General features: G+C 52.2%; 1 protein-coding gene across 6 annotated transcripts in view; it reads left to right on the top strand.

The window, feature by feature from the left end:
* DGKK (diacylglycerol kinase kappa) overlaps positions 1-15,675 on the top strand; it is a 161,760-nt gene that overhangs the window by 128,753 nt on the left and 17,332 nt on the right. For 5 of the 6 annotated variants that reach the window (XM_029067527.2, XM_029067519.2, XM_029067521.2 and 2 more), the window contains 8 exons: positions 1,786-1,893; positions 6,611-6,707; positions 7,256-7,363; positions 7,731-7,844; positions 8,287-8,421; positions 9,709-9,875; positions 11,337-11,454; positions 13,031-13,117. In XM_029067527.2, coding sequence (XP_028923360.1) covers positions 1,786-1,893; positions 6,611-6,707; positions 7,256-7,363; positions 7,731-7,844; positions 8,287-8,421; positions 9,709-9,875; positions 11,337-11,454; positions 13,031-13,117 — 934 coding nt within the window. The remainder of the gene's footprint in view (positions 1-1,785; positions 1,894-6,610; positions 6,708-7,255; positions 7,364-7,730; positions 7,845-8,286; positions 8,422-9,708; positions 9,876-11,336; positions 11,455-13,030; positions 13,118-15,675) is intronic. The other variant, XM_029067526.2, reaches the window with a different exon arrangement.

Here is a 15,675-nt window from a genome sequence, read left to right as displayed (position 1 = left end):
TCCTGCCCTGTCTTATGCCGTCGAGTCGTTTCCGACCCATAGCGGCACCACGGACACGCCTCTCCCTACACACCCCGCTCTCCATCTGCAATCGTTCTGGTAGTGAATCCATGGAGTTTTCGTGATAAAAATACAGAAGTGGTTTACCGTGGCCACCTTCCACACAGTAAACTCGAGTCTCTGCCCTCGACTCTCTCCCGTGCCGCCGCTGCCCAGCACGGGTGAGTTTTGACTTGTAGCAGATGGCCTGCCACTCGCTAGCCACTGACCAAGCTAGGAATGGAATGGGTAGGTCTCTGCTTGACTTTCCCTCTCATAGCCCAGTATGGTGGAGGACTGGAAACTCTCCAGGTGCCACCCTGAGAGGGGGCTAAGCTCTTGGGAGGGTACAATACAACAATAAAGAGACATATTCCCTGCCCACAATGAGCTTATCGTCTAGAGTTTCTCCCATCCTGCCCGGGGAGAAGAGGAAAGAAATCTATGCAACCCCATGCCCTTATACTGTACCCCATCCCTCAGCTTCTCAGGGAGTAAATTTAGATCTTCTCTCCCCAGCAGAAGAATGGAGACAATGATCTCATTCATTCTCAAAGCCCCTAAGCCGGAAGCAGAGAGACTCAGATAATTGTGGTATTTGTTAAGCGCTTGCTATTTGCCGGGCACTGTACTAAGCACTGGGGTGGATACAAGCAAATGGGGTTGGACACAGTCCCTGTCCCACGTGGGGATTACAATCTTAAGTCCCCGTTTTACAGATGAGGTACCCGAGGTTCAAAGAAGTGAAGTGATTTGCCCAAGGTTATACACGAGACAAGAGGTGGGGCCGGAATTAGAACCCAGGTCCTTATGACTCCCAGACCTGGGTTCTGTCCATTAGGCCATGCTGTTCAGTCAAGAAATAGCATCAGGCCCAGGCTGTCTAGACAGGTAGGTGAGAGCGTAATAGGATTTGTTAAAGCCTTACTCTGTGCCAAACACTGTACTAAGCACTGGGGTAGATACAAGTGCTGGTGTACATGACATGATTACCTTGTATCTACCCCAGTGCTTAGAACAGTGCTTGGCACACTTAATGAAGGAGCCCGGGCTTGGGAGTCAGAGTTCATGGGTTCTAAACCCGGCTCCGCCACTTGTCAGCTTTGTGTCTCTGGGCAAGTCATTTCACTTCTCTGTGCCTCCGTTCCCTCATCTGTCAAATGGGGACTAAGACTGTGAGCCCCACGTGGGACAACCTGATCACCTTGTATCCCCCCAGCGCTTAGAACAGTGCTTTGCGTGTAGTAAGCGCTTAACAAATACCATCGTTATTATTATTAAATACCACAATTATTATTATTATTAGGTCAGACTCAGTCCTGTCCTGTGTAGGGCTCACAGTCTAATTGGAGGGAAAGCAGGTATCGAACACCAATTTTACAGAAGAGGAAACTGAGGTGCTGAGAAGGTAAATGACTTGCCCAAGGAAACATAGGCACATGGTGGATCTGGAATTCAAACCCAGGTCCTGTGTCTTTCCAGGAGGCCACCCTGGGCAAGCTCATGCCATAGTCCTGGTTGCCTTCCTTGGCCACATCAGGGAGCTGGGCTGAGGGATGTGGGCAAGACACTCCAGCGCTACCTGGGCTTCTCCCACCCTTCCTGATCCACGCTTGGAGAACTGCCGATGATGCCCGCGTGCGTCGTTTTGAATGCCAGTTGTTTTCTGCAACTGGCGTTTGCTGTTTCCAGCTCAGTGGCAGTCTCTGCCCTAATCTCCATCTCCTCTCCATCTGCCAATTTCAGACAATTCTCAGAAAGATGCGTCATGAACAACTATTTTGGCATTGGCCTAGATGCTAAGATCTCTCTGGAGTTTAACAACAAAAGGGACGAGCACCCCAAAAAATGCAGGTATGGAAGAAGCAAGCCCTTTCTCCACCCCTCTCTCCCCTCACAGTACCCCTCGGGCATGGAAGCGACAAAAAAGGAGGCCTAGTGTCCAAATACCCGGGAGGCAGCACCGACAGTTGGGATGGCCCCTGAGGTCTCTGAATCAGGACTGTTGGGCTCTTAGCACTGTTGTAGTGTTAGAGCACTTGATTTCGTAGAAATGCAATTTAATCTCTATCTGTTATTATCTGGGGCCAGCCGAGGTCAATCGCTTAATGACGCAAATCGCCCTATCCTTTCCTTTCCATAAGAGAGATACAGCTTTATCCGTGGATGACTCCTTCTTTCACCTTCGGCCAGGTTGGGAAGGCGAAGAGGTGGGATCAGAAGGGGAAGGGGTTTCTGGCCCAGTTATAATCATAATGGTGGTACCTGTTAAAGCACTTACTTTGTGCCGAGTCGTTTTAGGTGCTGGGGTAGATACAAGTTAATCAGGTTGGTCACAGTCCCTGTCTCACGTGAGACTCCCCACCTTTAATCCCCATTTTACGGATGAGGTCATTGAGGCCAGAGAAGTGACTTGGCCAAGGCCACACAGCAGACGTGTGAGGAGCAGGGATTAAGAACCCAGGTCCTTCTGTCGCCCAGGCCCGTGCTCTATCCACTAAGTCACGCATACCAGACTCTGTTTAGGCCCGACCCGGTTCCACAGCAGACGGGAGGAAAGGAGAGTCATCAATCAAATAATCAATCAACGGTATTTATTGGGCATTTATTGTGTGCAGAGCACTGTTCTAAGCACTTGGGAGAGTACAATAAAACAAGTCATGCAGGCCCATAATCTCCCAGGCTCATTATTGCTGCTGGGATTTGAAGTGCCAGGAGGCATCCATACACTCCCATACTGCCTTGGGCAAATTGACAAGTAGTCACTCATTGATTCATTCAGTCGTTATTTATTAAGCACTTATTGTGTGCAGAACACTGTACTAAGTGCTTGGGAAAGTACAGTACAACAATAAACAGTGACAATCCCTGCCCATGAAGAGCTCACAGTCTAGAGGGGGAGAGACAGACATCAATACAAAATAGACACCGATATAAATAATTAAAATCACAATATAAAACATAAGTGCTGTGGGGCTGAGCCGGGGGTAAAGCAAAGGGAGCAAGTCAGGTCAATGCAAAAGAAAGTGGGAAATGAGGAATAGTGGGGCTTGGTCTGGGAAGGTCTCTTGGAGGAGATGTGCCTTCTGTAAGGCTTGGAAGGGAGGGAGAGTAATTACCTGGCAGATTTGAGGAGGGAGGGCATTCCAGGCCAGAGGCAGGACATGGTCCAGGGGTCAGCAGTGAGACAGGCGAGATGAAGGCACAGTGAGAAGGGCAGCACCAGAGGAGCGAAGTATGCAGGCTGGGTTGTAGAAGGAGAGAAACGAGGTGAGGTAGGAGGGGGCAAGGTGACGGAGAACTTTAAAGCCAACGGTGAGGAGTTTTTGTTTGATAAGGAGGTGCATAGGCAACCACTGGAGATTTTTGAGGAAGGAGGTGACATATCCGGAATGTTTCTGTTGAAAGATGATCTGGGAGGAGCCCAGAGGCAAGCTAAGGGCAGGATGGAAGAGGGCCAAGCCCAATCCACCCAGTCCACTTTGTCGGCCAGGCCGGGAACGACCTGAAGCGACTCCAGCGGTTGAAAACATTCAGATCCCGACAATGTCTCATTAGTTTCGGCTCCGTTGTTAGCGGCGCTCAGCCGATGCCCCGTTTGTCCTTGCTGTCTAACTCCCATCGTGCGGCGGGCTGAGTTTGCACTGGATCTTTCCGAGTCTCCAGAGAGTGACCAACTCTGGACCTTCTCCAGGTTCGACTGAGCCAAGGTCAAACCACAAGTGAAAAATGGCCAAAAACCAAACGTTGGGGCCGTTTCGCCTCTGTGCTTTGATGAGGAAAGATGCTATTAGAGATTTGCAGTTTCAGGAAAGGCATTACTGGACTTTTTTTTTGACTTGATGGTGAGTTTATACTTTTTAAAGTCGAGCTATTTTCTTTTTTCCTAACTCGTATACGAGGGAGTATATGTCAAAGGGAGTAATGTCGTCTGACTTATACGAGAGAAAAAAGTGGATTTTCCTCTCTTGCCTGTCCTTCTGTAACCTGAGAATCTTCTCAGAAATCAATTTACCCATGGTGTACCGTGGCCTCTTATTGTATGTAAAGCACCGAACTAAGTGCTTGGGAGACTACCGTATAATAGCTTTCCTGGCCATGATCCCTGACCTCAAAGAGTTTCCATCCTTGATAAAGACCAAGGATGACATAAGAGCACCCCAAAGGCATAAGTCAGCCGAAAATAATAAGACCAATCAAGCAATCAGTCAATGCTATTTACTGAGCACTTACCGTATACTAAGCACTTGGGAGAGTACAATATAGCAGAGTTGGTAGTCACATTCCCTGCCCACAATGAGAACTGGAATGAAAGCTCTCTGGCAGCCCCTGAAAACTTGATGGAAATAATTCACTGTGGTGTCCATTTCCAAACCAGGCTGCAAAACTTCCTGTGCTCCACATTCAGAAATCTTTTTTTCTCTGGCCGCTTATCTAACTGGCCTCACTAAGCCAGTCCAAAACTTACTGCCCCAAACCCATCTGAATATGATAAATTACCTGACTTTCCTAACCGTATCGATCATCTCTTTTAAAGAGACACCCTTTTTTGGTATTTGTTAAGCGCATACTATGTGCTAGCCACTCTACTAGATGCCAGGGTTTTTAAATCATTCATTCAATTCATGCAGTCATTTTTTGAGCGCTTTACTGTGGGCAGAGCACTGTACTAAGCTCTTGGGCGAGTACAATATAACAATAAGCAGGCACATTCCCTGTCTACAATGAGCTTACAGTCTAGAGGACTGGGAAAGAAAAAAGCTTCCCCCTTCCTGATGTGTGTATGATACGTACTCTGCTTTAGAGCCGACTCTTCAGATGCCTCTTGAGGCACTACAGGGTTGAGGCTGGCGCTCCCCCCTTTTTAGCACAGTGCTCTGCACATAGTAAATGCTCAATAAGTACCATTCATTAATTGTAGAAGAAGTTACAGGATACAGGGAGCCTGAGGCTACTCAGTGAGTTAGCAGTGAGCTGGGTTCTGGCTCACCAGTTCATTTTCGGCTGGTGTTTTATTTTTTTATTTTTTAATGGCATTTGTTAAGCGCTTAGTGTGTTCCAGACACTGTACTAAGTGCTGAGGTAGGTACAAGGGAATCAAGTTGGACACAGTCCCTGTCCCACGTGGAGCTCACAGTCTTAATCTCCGTTTGACAGGTGAGGGAACTGAGGCCCGAAGAAGTGAAATGACTTGCCCAAGGTCACACAACAGACAAGTGGCAGAGCCAGAATTAGAACCCCGGTCCTTCTGACTCCCAGGGCCATGCTCTATCCACTAAGCCACGTTGCTTCTTGGGTCACGGGTGGGTCCTCTCTTCGAGACTCTACCCGTTACCACGAATCTTGGCTCCCCAGACCCAGCTCTTACTGAGGGGGTCGAGGGAAGCATTGATTTATAAACACTGCCCACTGCCAAACATCCCAAACAATCTTTGGCTCAGAGAGCTTGTACCGTCCAAACCAGATTTTGAAAGCCAAATTAATTAAGTAGAAAAGAAGGCCCGCATGCCTACCCTGGGCACCAACGTGGTTGCTGCATCATCATAATAATAATAATTATGGTATTTGGAGTGGATACGAGCAAACGGGGTTGGACAAAGTCCCTGTCTAACTTGGGGCTCACAGTCTCAATTGCCATTTTACGGATGAGGGAACTGAGGCACAGAGAAGGGAAGTGACTTGCCCAAGGTCACAGCAGTCAAGTGGAGGAGCCGGAGTTAGAATCCATGACCTTCTGACGCCCAGGCCCGTGCTCTTTCCATTACACTATGCTGCTTCTCATGCCAAGTGCCACTGCCCAACGCAGCTAGGTTTGATTTGCACGCGGCCTCTCGAATACAGGCCATGACCCTCAAACCTGGAACGGGCGTTGCCCTCTGCATCTTCAAATTGATTCAGTTCAAATATATTTATTGAGTGCTTACTGGGTGCAGAGCACTGAACTAAGCGCTTGGGTGAGTACAATACAATAATAGACACGTTCCCTGCCCCCAACAAGCTTCGGTTAGAGCGGGGAGACAGACATGGATATAAATAAATAAATGACAGATGTGGACAAAGCGCTGTAGAGCTGGGAGTGGGGATAAATAAAGGGAGCAAGTCAGGGTGACACTGAGGGGAATGGGAGAAGATTAAAGGAGAATCTGCCCGGTGCTCTGGATTTGGTCACCACCTGAGCCTCCGTGGGGCCTCTCGAAGCCCTCTAGCAGAAGATGTGAATCCCGTGACTCGCCCGGGCTCTCACGGGCTAGAGTTCTGCCACTATTCAGGCCTTTCCAGTTAGCATATCCCCAGGGGGATGGGGTCCGGCACGGAGGCCCAGGACCGATAATGCCCGGTCTTCAGCGAGGCCGGGCTGTAACCTCCTCTCTTCTGTCATTTCTGGGCCCCCTGTCCCTTCCCACCCGATGCGTCTCACCTGTTCTCATACTCGGTGCCCCCATCCTGTTCCTGCCTTGGGATCTCCTGCCCGTTCCCACCTGGTATGTCTCCCCCCTGCCGCCCCCATCTCCCCACACCCCATCCCCAACGGGTACGTTCTGCCCATCCCCACCCCCGATTCCCCCTGCAGCAGTCGCACCAAGAACATGATGTGGTACGGCGTCCTGGGCACCAAGGAGCTCCTTCAGAGGACCTACAAGAACTTGGAGCAGCGCGTGCAGCTGGAGGTCAGTGGCCGGAGACCCCCGTTCTTTGGTTTGGGAATCTGACGGGGTCCCAGGTGGACATTGGGGTGGGTGGACACTGGACCGGTCCTTGTTGGAACCACCATCCACAGCTCTGAGCTTCACCGCCTCGGCGGAGGAGGAGGGAAACGTAGAGAGAAGGAGGGGATGGAGCCGCGTTTTTCCTGAGGGAGATGAAGTCGGAAGGGTAGGCGACCCCGCCGGTGCAGGGAGAACTGGGAACAGAACCGGGACGTGAACGGGTTCTTCTTTTTTAATACACAATGTCCATCAGCAGTCGGTCAAATTCCGCCGAATTCCCCTTCGGTCTTATCCTTGTGCCCCCTCCTCGCCCACTGCAGCCTGTGGCAGGAGGGTGATGGGGTCAAGTGCAGGGGCCGGAAGGCTCGGAGACTCCGCAGAAATCATCAGGAGCCTGGAAGCTTTCCCACTCTTCCCGCCCCCGGCCTGGCAGCCAAAGAGAGAGGTCCTCGTCCTGGCTTGTCCAGTGAGATCTCCTTTCCCTCTCTCATTTGTGTCTTTTTTTCCAGTGTGACGGGGTGACCATTTCCTTGCCCAGTTTGCAGGGCATTGCCGTGCTCAACATCCCCAGTTATGCTGGGGGCATCAACTTCTGGGGAGGCACCAAGGAGGACAGTGTAAGTGTGGAGCTGGGCTTGTGGCTGTGGGAGGAGGGCCATCCGGACTCTCAGGCCCAGCAGTCAGCTTGGCCGGAAAAACCTCCCAGGTCAACGGGGAAGATGGTCCAGAGTGGGTGCAACATTCATTCGTTCAATTGCGTTTATTGAGCACTTACCAGGTGCAGAGCACTGTACTGAGCGATTGGGAGAGTTCGATAAAATAAACAGACACATTCCCCGCCCACGACGAGTTTACAGTCTAGAGGACTACAGTCCCTGGCCCAAGACTGTGACCGCCCTAACCCAGAGGCTGGGCCAGTGGTATCTAGCAGGGCGTGAGGGGCATCTGAGAGGGGGAGAGTGACCCGCCCATCCCTCCCGGCAGAACTTCGGGGCCCCTTCCTTCGACGACAAGAAGCTGGAGGTGGTGGCTGTGTTTGGCAGTATCCAGATGGCAGTGTCCCGCGTCATCAATCTGCAGCACCACCGCATTGCCCAGGTGAATGGATGTCGGCCTGGGGACCCCGTTCCCCTGCCATGGCCCCAACGAGCAGGGTGTGGACACGGGGGGAGGAGGGAGTGGGTGTCAGCTGGGGGCCGGGGGAGGAGAGGTGGTTCCGGCAGGGTCATCGCCCCAGCGGACCGGCCCCTGTTGGGTGCTACCCCAGAGGTGGCGGCCAAATGGGCAGGCTGAGGCTGCAGGCGCCCGGGAGGCGGCCCCAACTCAGGCTTCTGGACCAGACCGGCCATCTGGATTCCAGCCCCCTGCCCCATTTGGCCCAAAGGGGCCCCACGTCCGGGCGCCGAGGGGCCTCAGTCGACCACGTCCCTCCGTTCTGGGGCCTGGTCCGGGGAGGGACTCCGGGGGAGGACCCTTAGGCAGCCGCGTCTCCAAGGCCCGCTGTCCGACTCACCCTTGCCCCCTCCCCTGCGCCCCGCAGTGCCGTGTGGTGAAGATCACGATCCGCGGGGATGAGGGGGTCCCGGTGCAGGTGGACGGCGAGGCCTGGATCCAGCCCCCGGGCATCATCAAGATCCAGCATAAAAACCGAGCCCAGATGCTGACCAGAGACCGGGTAAGAGGGGACGCCCAGACTTCTCTGCCCTGGGTTCGAGAACTGAGCCAAGGGGACCAACTAAGCCCCAACACAACCCGGGGGGAGACGTTCTCTTGGACAGGGAGTCAGTCTCATGGCCTGGCTTGTCCGGGGACTTTCCTCCTCTAATAACAATAATAATAATAATAATGGTATTAAACACTTACTATGTGCCAGGCACCGTACTAAGGGCTGGGGTAGGTACAAGCAAATCAGGTTGTACACAGGGACTGTCCGTGTGGGGCTCACAGTCTAAATCTCCATTTTACAGATGAGGTAACTGAGACCCAGAAAAGTGAAGTGACTTTCCCAAGGTCACATAGCAGACAAGTGGCCGAGCCAGGGTTAGAATCCATGACTTTCTGACTCTCGGGGCCACGCTGTCCTCTCTGTCTGAATGAGTCCCCGAGGCCCAGGCTTCTACTGGCCCGAGCATCGTCCGGGGAAATCCTGGGGCCCCTCTGGGCAGCGCTGACCAGACATCAAACACCTTGGAGACAGTTTGGGTTAGAGGAAATGCCGGTCCAGCGCCCTGGCCAGATCCCCATACGCTGTCGACCCACAAGCCTCCCTGGGATTGTGGCTAACAAAAATTCTTAGCAATTAGGGAGTAAGTCCGGTCTTCTGAGTATAGAAATAGAATGGCCGAGGGCTATGGAGGGGCGGTCCATTCTGGTGCAGGAGAGAACTCAAGAAAATGTCTAGCTTCCTGGCCTTGGAGGGGTGCCTGGATAAGCAGCATGGCCTAAAGCACAGGCCTGGGAGTTAGAAGGACCTGTGTTCTAATCCCGCCTCTGCCACTTGTCTCCTGTGTGACCATGGGCAACTCACTTCACTTTTCTGTACCTCAGTTACCTCATCTGTAAAATGCAGATTAAGTCTTTGAGCCCCACGAGGGACAGGGACTGTGTCCAACCTGATTAATTTGTAGCCACCCCAGTACTTAGAACAGTGCTGGACATATAGTAAGCACTTAACAAATACTATTATCATTATTATTATTAAGACCAACAGAGACATTCAAGTCCTCAGAGTGTCCTTGCATCTCTGTTAACCTAGACCCTCTGTCTCTCTCCACTTGATGGGGGCAGGGGCCAAATTTCCACAAGCAAGGGGAGGGTTTGTGTGTATGTGTGTATGTGAGTGTCGTGGTCTGCTGTGCCTCGCAGCGCCCTGCCCACCAGGACCCCCACCACATCCCAGCTCCCACTTTCCTGCCCGGGTCTCCCGGGATCACCCCCTCCGGGCTCTTCTCTCCCGCTCCAGGCCTTCGAGAGCACCCTGAAATCCTGGGAGGATAAGCAGAGGTGTGAGGGTTACCGGGCCCCCCCGCGGCCCCGCCTCAACTCCCAGCAATCCATGGAGTACCTGACGGACGAGGAATACAGCCAGATGCAGCAGTTCGCCCAAGCGGCCGAGACCCTCATCAGCAGGTCGGCCCCCAGAGGGAGGAGGCTCCCGTTCCCCGCTCTGACCTGGGAGCCCTGGGAGGGAAGAACGGAGGGAAGGATGGAGGGACAGAACCGTCCGAATCAGGTCCGGGGATGGGCCTGACACCCAGAGAGCCGGGTGGGGAGGACTGTGGCCGGCCAAGCTTTTTGGAGTCCCAGAACCCGGCTGGAATTGGCACAAGCCGACATGGAGGCTGAGCTTTCCCCTCTCTCTCTTCCAGCAGGGGCTCTATCAGTCAGTCAATCAGCATTATTTATTAAATGCTTACTGTGTGCAGAGCACTGTTCTGCATGCTTAGGTAGAGTTGGTAGCCACGTTTTCTACCCACGATGAATTTACAGTCTTGATCTGCGTGTCCTCCGAAAGCCGGGATCTGGAGGACCACTGCTGCTGCCCTGTGATGGTAGAAGCCACGTGGCTTATTGATAATAATAATAATAAATAATTATGTTATTTGTTAAGCGCTTACTATGTGCCAAGCACTGTTCTAAACACTGGGGTGGATACAAAGTAATCAGGTTGTCCCACGTGGGGCTCACAGTCTTAATCCCCATTTTGCAGATGAGGTAACAGACACAGAGAAGTGGAGCAACTCACCCAAGGTCACACAGCAGACAAGTGGCAGAGCCAGGATTAGAACCCACATCCTCTGACTCCCTAGCATGTGCTCTCACCAGTAGGCTTGCTGATTTAAGAGAAATTGCACAGGTGGCTCTGCCCCATGCCTGCTGTGTGGCCTAGGGCAAATCATTCTGAGCTTCAGTTTCCTTATCTCTAAAGTGGGCATTTAACGCCTATTCTCCCTCCCCATTAGACTGTGAAGGACAGGACAGGGTCTGACCTAATTATCGTGTTTCTATCCCAATGCTTAGAGTGGTGTTTGGCACCTACTAAGTGCTTAGTAATTACCACAATTATTAATATTATTACTATGAGAATCTGGCAACCAATAGGGTATCCCATCATCATCAGTGGTATTTATCGAATGCTTACTTTGTGTAGAGTACTGTACTAAGTGCTTAAAAATACAACGGAGTTGGTAGACAGATTCCCTGCCCACAAGGAGCTTACACTCTGAGATCCAATCACTTTGGCATCATCAGATGACCCATTTTGCCCAGGCCCTGGTCAATGGGTCAATCCTTCAATGGTACTTACTGAGCACCTACTGCAGCAAGAGCACTGTACTGAGTAGAAAGACCCCCATCCCTGTCCTCAAAGGGCTAAAAATCTGCAATTTGACAAAATCCCTGCCTACCTCTCCCACTGGCAACAGGGCGGGCGTAACCGGCCTGGCTGGCAGAACCCCCTGAGCAGCCACTGGCCCCCTGCCAAGGTGTGGGTGCGGGGGGACGGCCGATCCCCCTGGAAGAGCCGGCGGGGGGACGGTCCCCGATCTGCCTCCAGAACTCATGGCCCTGCTGCCTTCTGCCGCTCTGCAGGATCCACGAGGCGGCCAAGTCCCACAAAGCCATCGAGCAGGAGTTGGCCCACTCAGTGAACGGCAGCTCCCTGGCCTTGAGCGAAGCCCTCCCAAACAAGTGCAGCGGCACCCCTGAGGTGAGATGGGAGCCCCGGGTGGAGGGCAGAGCCTGCCGAGAAAAGGAAGGAGAGTCGGAGGCGGAATGGAGGAAGCCGAGGCAGAGGAACCGATCGCCGCCAGGAATCTCGGGCCTTGCCCTGGCTAGAAGCCCTGCGTGAAGAATGATGGGGGAGAGGGCCAGGGAGGGCAACGAACGGCATACGGCTCGGGGAAGCCACCTTAGAGCCCGGAATTGTCTCTGTAGACTAGTCAGTCAACCGTATTTATTGAGCGCTTACTGTGTGCCGAGCATCGTGCTAAGCCCTTGGGAGAGTTTAACAGAACAATAAACAGACACGTTCCCAGCCCACAGCGAACTTACAGCCTAGAGGGGCACATTAAGTGAAATAAGTAGCCAAATAGCCGCTCTCTCCTCTCCCCGCTGCATAAAACAGAGCTGGAAGGTGAGCCCCGGGGTCTGACTCCATTGAGAGTGGGTTTGAAGGGGAGCTGAGGATGGAGAGGAACTTCTTCTCTGCTCAGTTGCCCATTACGTTGATGTTCCCAGATGGCATCCAACAAGAATCGGGTATCAGAAATTCTGACGCGTTGGCCGCTGCTCGGTGCCTCACTGCCCTCTTCTGGATGAGACTAATTTACTGTGATGGAAGGATGATTTACTCATTCAGTCGTATTTACCGAGAGCTCGTTGTGTGCGGAGCACTGTCCTAAGGGTTCGGAAGAGTACAAGAGAACAGTAAACAAACACACTCCTTGCCCGCAACGAGCTTACAGTCTAGAAGACCAGAGTCAGCCCCTAGCCCCGTCCCCTACACCCTGCAGGTGAACAAAATCAATCTCTCCTGAAACTGAATCCAACTAAGTGCAAACAAGCACGCTATTAAATATGGAAAATAGTAACCCCGTTACAGTTGTCTTCGGCGCTGCCACGCGCAGGGCTGAAGAAAATTTTGCAGGCCTAACCGATGCTCTCACTGCCTCAGAATGAATTTCTGGGCTCGGCAGAAAGTCGATGGAGGCCAGTGTCTGGCCGGTGAAATGTTGGAAGTTGCGGGGATGATTATGACAACTCCAAACTAGCCCTGCCGTGGGGGCTGGAGAGGAGGGTGGATACGCAGGAAAGGGGGGGCGAAGGGTACCCTCGAAGGTCAGGGTCAAAGGGAAAAGAAGTGCCGCTTTCAAACTACAGGCAAGAAAGAAAGGGGCAAATATGGCCTAGAGTTCTGCTCTCCTCCATTTTGCCCATCTTCCATCAGCCAGTGCTCACGGCGTCCATTTTGTTGGCTGCCACAGATTTGTTACAACGTAAGCAGATCTGTGCCGCGCCAAGCCTCGGCTCTGCTATGGCGTCTGCTTCTACTACTATGCCCGGTTCCTCTGGGGGCTACCCTGTCGCTCCTCGCTGCCCCTTCCTGGTTTGGGTGGTGAGGGGGCATCTGACCCACCTCCTCCAGGCAGTGGGCGGGAAGGAAGGCAACAGGGCCGCATCCTGCCGGCTCATTCCATCCCTTCCCACTCACCAGCCAGGTGCCTGCTTACTAACATCTCCCATTTCTCTTTCCTTTCCTCCCTGTTTCCTCCCTCTCGTCTCAGTTTCTAAGCAGAAATGCGGCAGTGGATGTAACAGTTAGTGTGAAAGCCCTGTACACTGAAACCAGAGCTTTCCTGGAAGGAAAATTGGTGAGTGCAGGGGCTTGGAGCAAGGGAGGGTTAGGATCAAACCCGAGTTTGACACGTTTGGACAGTCAGTGTTATTCCGGGGCTCGGCTGTCTGAAACGGAAGGTTTCTAAAGAGCAGAGAGCAAGCCCGCTTTCCAGTTTCCGGTTCGACACCGGTCGGAGGAACGATTCCGAGGCTGCGCGGGCTACGTCGATCCGTACGCTAAGTGTACTCTGTGATGCCCTTCAGCTTGGAAGTGCAGGCCTCAAGAAGCAGGCCGTGCTGGGAAACTTCAGACCAAGAGTAGTGGACTTCTTTCACCGGTCAGCCTCTAACCCAGAGTACACCACTTCTCCAGATGGTGTTTCCTGCCCTCTCAGAGAGTAGCTGTTGAAGGACAACAATAATAAGTATTATTATTATAACAACTATGCTATCTGTTAAGCGCTTACTATGTACCAGGTTCTGTACTAGGCGTTGGGGTGATCACAGGCAAATTGGGTTGGACACAGTCCCTGTCCCACATGGGGCTCACAGTCTCGGTCCCTATTTTACAGATGAGGTAACTAAGGCACAGAGAAGTAAAGTGACCTGCCCAAGATCACACGGCAGACATGTGGCGGAGCCAGGATTTAGTGGTATTTGTTAAGCGCTTACTCTGTGCCAGACATTGTACTAAGTGTGGAGGTGGATACAATCAAATCGGGTTGGACCCAATCTCTGCCCCACATGGGGCTCACAATCTCAATCTCCATTTAACAGATGAGGTACCCGAGGCCCAGAGAAGCGACCTGTCCAAGGTCACACGGCAGACAAGTGGCAGAACCGGGATTAGAACCCATGTCCTTCTGACTCCCAGGCCCATGCTCTATCCACTCTTCAATACTGCTCCATTCCTGTGGACTCTGAATTATTATTAATGGAAACTGGCTTCTCAGAGACTGGGTTTTTCATCCCAGTTAGCACTGATAAAAGCAGCGCTGAGAAACAGCATGGCCTAGTGGTAAGAGCACCGGCCTGGGAGTCAGAGGAACTGGGTTCTAATCCTGATTCCAGCACTTATCTGTTGTGTGACCTTGGGCAACTCCTCTGTTCCTCAGCTGTCAAATCTATAAAATGGGGCTTAAGAATGGGAGCCCCATGTGGGATATGGACTGTGTCCAACCTAATTAGCTTGCATCTACCCCAGTGCTTGGTTCATAGCAAGTGCTTAACAAGTACCGTTAAAAAAAAGAATCCCACTTTACCCAGGAGTTACACTGTAGTCATGAGGGGAAGTCTCCCTGTTTTGGATCTTCCAGTTGCCCTCGAAGCCAAAGAGGATCTGCCCTGTTCCAAGCCTTACCCCGATTTTATGCCTATGATATACCGACGACTCTGCGGCTTCTCTCAGAGACCCGGGGGTTGGAATGGGGAGGAAGGAGGTGAGAATGGAGGAACTGTGAATGCACGTGTGGGAGCCTAGGCTATATCCCAGGTGAACGACGGGATTGGTTTTGTTTTGTTTCTCTCCCCAGCTTAGTCTGGGGAAGCAATCACAGATTCAGTAGAGAGCGGCGCGGGTGGATCTCCCCATTTAGAGAAATGCTGTGTGTAGCCGAAGGGTCAGAGAGACCAATACTCTTCAAGCAATTGATCGGTAATATTTATTGAGCACTTACGATGTGCAGAACTCTCTATTAAGTGCTCGGGAGAGTACAATGCAGCAGAGTTGGTAGACACGTCCCATGGCCTAGCGGCGAGAGTACGGACGTGGGAATCAGAGGTCACGGGTTAATAATAATAATAATAATAATGTTGGTATTTGTTAAGCGCTTACTATGTGCCGAGCACTGTTCTAAGCGCTGGGGTAGACATAGGGGAATCAGGTTGTCCCACGTGGGGCTCACAGTCTTAATCCCCATTTTACAGATGAGGGAACTGAGGCACGGAGAAGTTAAGTGACTTGCCCACAGTCACACAGCCGACAAGTGGCAGAGCTGGGATTCGAACTCATGAGCCCTGACTCCAAAGCCCGTGCTCTTTCCACTGAGCCACGCTGCTTCTCCTCTAATCCCGGCTCCGCCGCGTGGCTGCTGTGTGATCTTGGGCAAGTCACTTAACTTTTCTGTGCCTCAGTTACCTCACCTGGAAAATGGGGATTGAGACTGTGAGGCCCATGTGGGGACAGGGACTGTATCCCACCTGATTATTTTGTATCTACCTCAGGGCTTAGAACAGTGCTTGGCACATAGTAAGTGCTTAACAAATACCACAATTATTATTATTATTATTCCCCACAAGGAGCTTACGGTCTAGTTCAAGGTATGAATGCTCAGATGGGCCTATTTCCTGCACCGTTCCTACTGCCACCAAACTTCCTTTCCCCGTCTGAGGTTATGGGTACCCTCATCCCTGGGGACCAGGTGCCCACACGTCTTGCTGATTGAACACCGAAGCTCCCCTAAGTCAGCCCACCTGTCGTGGTGACCCGCAGAATCTGTTGTTCCGATGGCACTGCAGGAATGTCAAAGATGGACCCCCGCCGCCAATCTTCTAGACAGGCCATGCCACTCACTCGCCACCCTGCATCCCAGCC

The sequence above is a fragment of the Ornithorhynchus anatinus genome, chromosome 6 (genome assembly GCF_004115215.2).
Source record: "Ornithorhynchus anatinus isolate Pmale09 chromosome 6, mOrnAna1.pri.v4, whole genome shotgun sequence".
Taxonomy (NCBI): domain Eukaryota; kingdom Metazoa; phylum Chordata; class Mammalia; order Monotremata; family Ornithorhynchidae; genus Ornithorhynchus; species Ornithorhynchus anatinus.
Note: the sequence above shows the minus strand (reverse complement) of the source record. Positions and strands in the feature narration are given on the sequence as shown.